The sequence below is a fragment of the Amphimedon queenslandica genome, unplaced genomic scaffold (assembly GCF_000090795.2).
Source record: "Amphimedon queenslandica unplaced genomic scaffold, v1.1 AMPQUscaffold_6739_Cont21305, whole genome shotgun sequence".
NCBI classification, from domain to species: Eukaryota; Metazoa; Porifera; class Demospongiae; order Haplosclerida; family Niphatidae; genus Amphimedon; species Amphimedon queenslandica.
The window spans coordinates 1-1,932 of NW_003552972.1; the positions used below are offsets into that span (position 1 = coordinate 1).

A 1,932-nucleotide genomic window follows, 5' to 3' on the forward strand; every position below is an offset into this window, starting at 1 on the left:
TTGAAAATTAAGAAAATTGGCCATATCGCCCATCACTACTGGCTACAGAGCCAAGAATTTTAATAGTGATGGGCGATTCCAGAAATTTGCATTCGATTCCGATTCTGAATACTTTTGAAACTGGAATCGATGGAATCGAATACCGATTCCGAGTATTACATCTGCGCATGCGCAAAGCCACGTGGTATCAATTACAGCAATAAAAAGGAAAAAAGGTCCTTTGATGTATTAACTACTGATTAATTAACTATTATTAATATTAAAGGGTGTGGCTGGTGTGGTTTGATTCGGAATCGTTTCAAACGATTCCTACTTCTCTTTCGATACGAGTACGATTTCATTCGGAATAGAAGAATCGAATACTCCGGACTCGGAATCGCCCATCACTAAATTTTAATCTGATAAGATCAGTAATGACCCCACCTGACACATCCCTGTATCATGGATTTTGGGTAGCCTGCACAGCAACAGGCATGACCCAACAATGATGCAGTCAGGGCTGTAAATCAGACTTAATTCATTGATTTTTCTGTATCAGGCCAATCACTCAGGGCTGTGTACTGTACTGTACTGTGTAGTAATGTAGGGCGGGGCATTTCCGGTGGTAAAATCCATACTATCATAGAGAAAATTCATTTACTATGTTTACTCTATTATCTATGGTAAAATGAACTGTTTTGAAGAAAGAAAATGGAAATACCCAACCACAGCTCATACCATTATCATACAGTATTCATTTGATATCAATATCGTAAAGCTTTAAAGGTGTTGCTGATTAATAATAAATTTTCCAAAACTGAAATCGTGTTTATTGTACAATTGTCTGTATGTGACATATCTGCCAGCTGTTTCACTTGGTCTTATGATCTTTACTACCTAATGAATGGAGGAAGGAGAGAAAGAGAGAGATAATTTTAGAAATTTGGTATCCATTACTTGTCCTCTTTTCAGCCCATAGTACCTAGCAACAGGGTCACCTGACTGTATCTTAGGCAACTGGTGCTCCTTTAATTTACTAATCATTGTTATTAAGAGAAAAAACAACTAAAATAAATTACAGTATAGTCTCTCTTAATGGACACTCTCTATAGCGTACACCTCCATTTAACGGACAGCACCTAGTGTACCAATTACATTCCTTACTGTATAAAATAACCTCCACATAAAGGACACCTCTGTATAACAGAAACACATTCTTGCCCCAAAGTGTCCATTATATAGAGGCTACACTGTATACTAACATTAACATTTTGTGTTTACTTTGACTTATAATCAACTTGTTCCAAAAATAGAACAGAAGTCTATTCTTAGGTACGTGTACTTAGGTACAAGATTACAGTAACTACAGAAGTTGCTAGCCTAGTATATATTGGGCTTTAGGATACTATCTTGCTAATAATTCTCTCTTTTCCTCAGTTGTCATCACAATATGTTCTGGAACCAACTACAAAGCTATATAAACCACTTCCAAACCACGCCCACTCACCTCATGTTCAGTTATATTAATCATAAGCTCCGCCTCCATAAACTGCTCCAGTATGTACTTAGGAGCCATATCAACTAGTGCTTGTTTAGCTGATGGGGTCATTCCTTGCTGTACAACTATAATGGCCCTTGATATATTAGAGAGTAGGAACAAATGACAAGCATTTTTACATTCAAAACTTTTTCAAATTTTGAGCTAAATGAATGTTTTTAAAAAAAATGCTTTTTAAGTTTTATTAATGAATCCTGAGCACAATGGCCCATGTGATGATATAATGTATTTGATTTTGTTGGTTATAAAAATTAGGACGAAACAAAAGAGCAAGAACATGCAAATATAAATTAAATATACCAGAATGTACAATATTATATCTACATATTCAATGTGTCCCCACTCACTGTTTAATGGTCTTAATGCCAACTTTAGGATCTTCAGGAAAGAACACA

General features: G+C 35.7%; 1 protein-coding gene across 1 annotated transcript; it reads right to left on the bottom strand.

Annotated features, from left to right (window-relative positions):
- Positions 1–747: 747 nt before the first annotated feature.
- Positions 748–1,618, bottom strand: LOC100637315 (DNA-directed RNA polymerases I, II, and III subunit RPABC1-like). Its single transcript, XM_003391725.3, has 4 exons — positions 1,487–1,618; positions 1,386–1,444; positions 937–1,015; positions 748–876 (listed from the first exon to the last, which is right to left on the bottom strand). The coding sequence occupies exons 1-4, from the start codon at positions 1,586–1,588 to the stop codon at positions 760–762; spliced, it is 357 nt and encodes a 118-aa protein (XP_003391773.3). The 5' UTR covers positions 1,589–1,618; the 3' UTR covers positions 748–759.
- Between the last annotated feature and the right edge of the window lie 314 nt (positions 1,619–1,932).

Excerpts from the sequence above, each read along its gene's own strand:
- LOC100637315 (XM_003391725.3), bottom strand. The coding sequence starts at position 1,588 with ATGACCCCATCAGCTAAACAAGCACTAGTTGATATGGCTCCTAAGTAC. Across the intron at positions 1,445-1,486 it reads TTAATATAACTGAACATGAG|TTGGTTCCAGAACATATTGT; the intron begins GTGAGTGGGCGT and ends ATAGCTTTGTAG. Across the intron at positions 1,016-1,385 it reads AGAGAATTATTAGCAAGATA|TAAATTAAAGGAGCACCAGT; the intron begins GTATCCTAAAGC and ends AACAATGATTAG.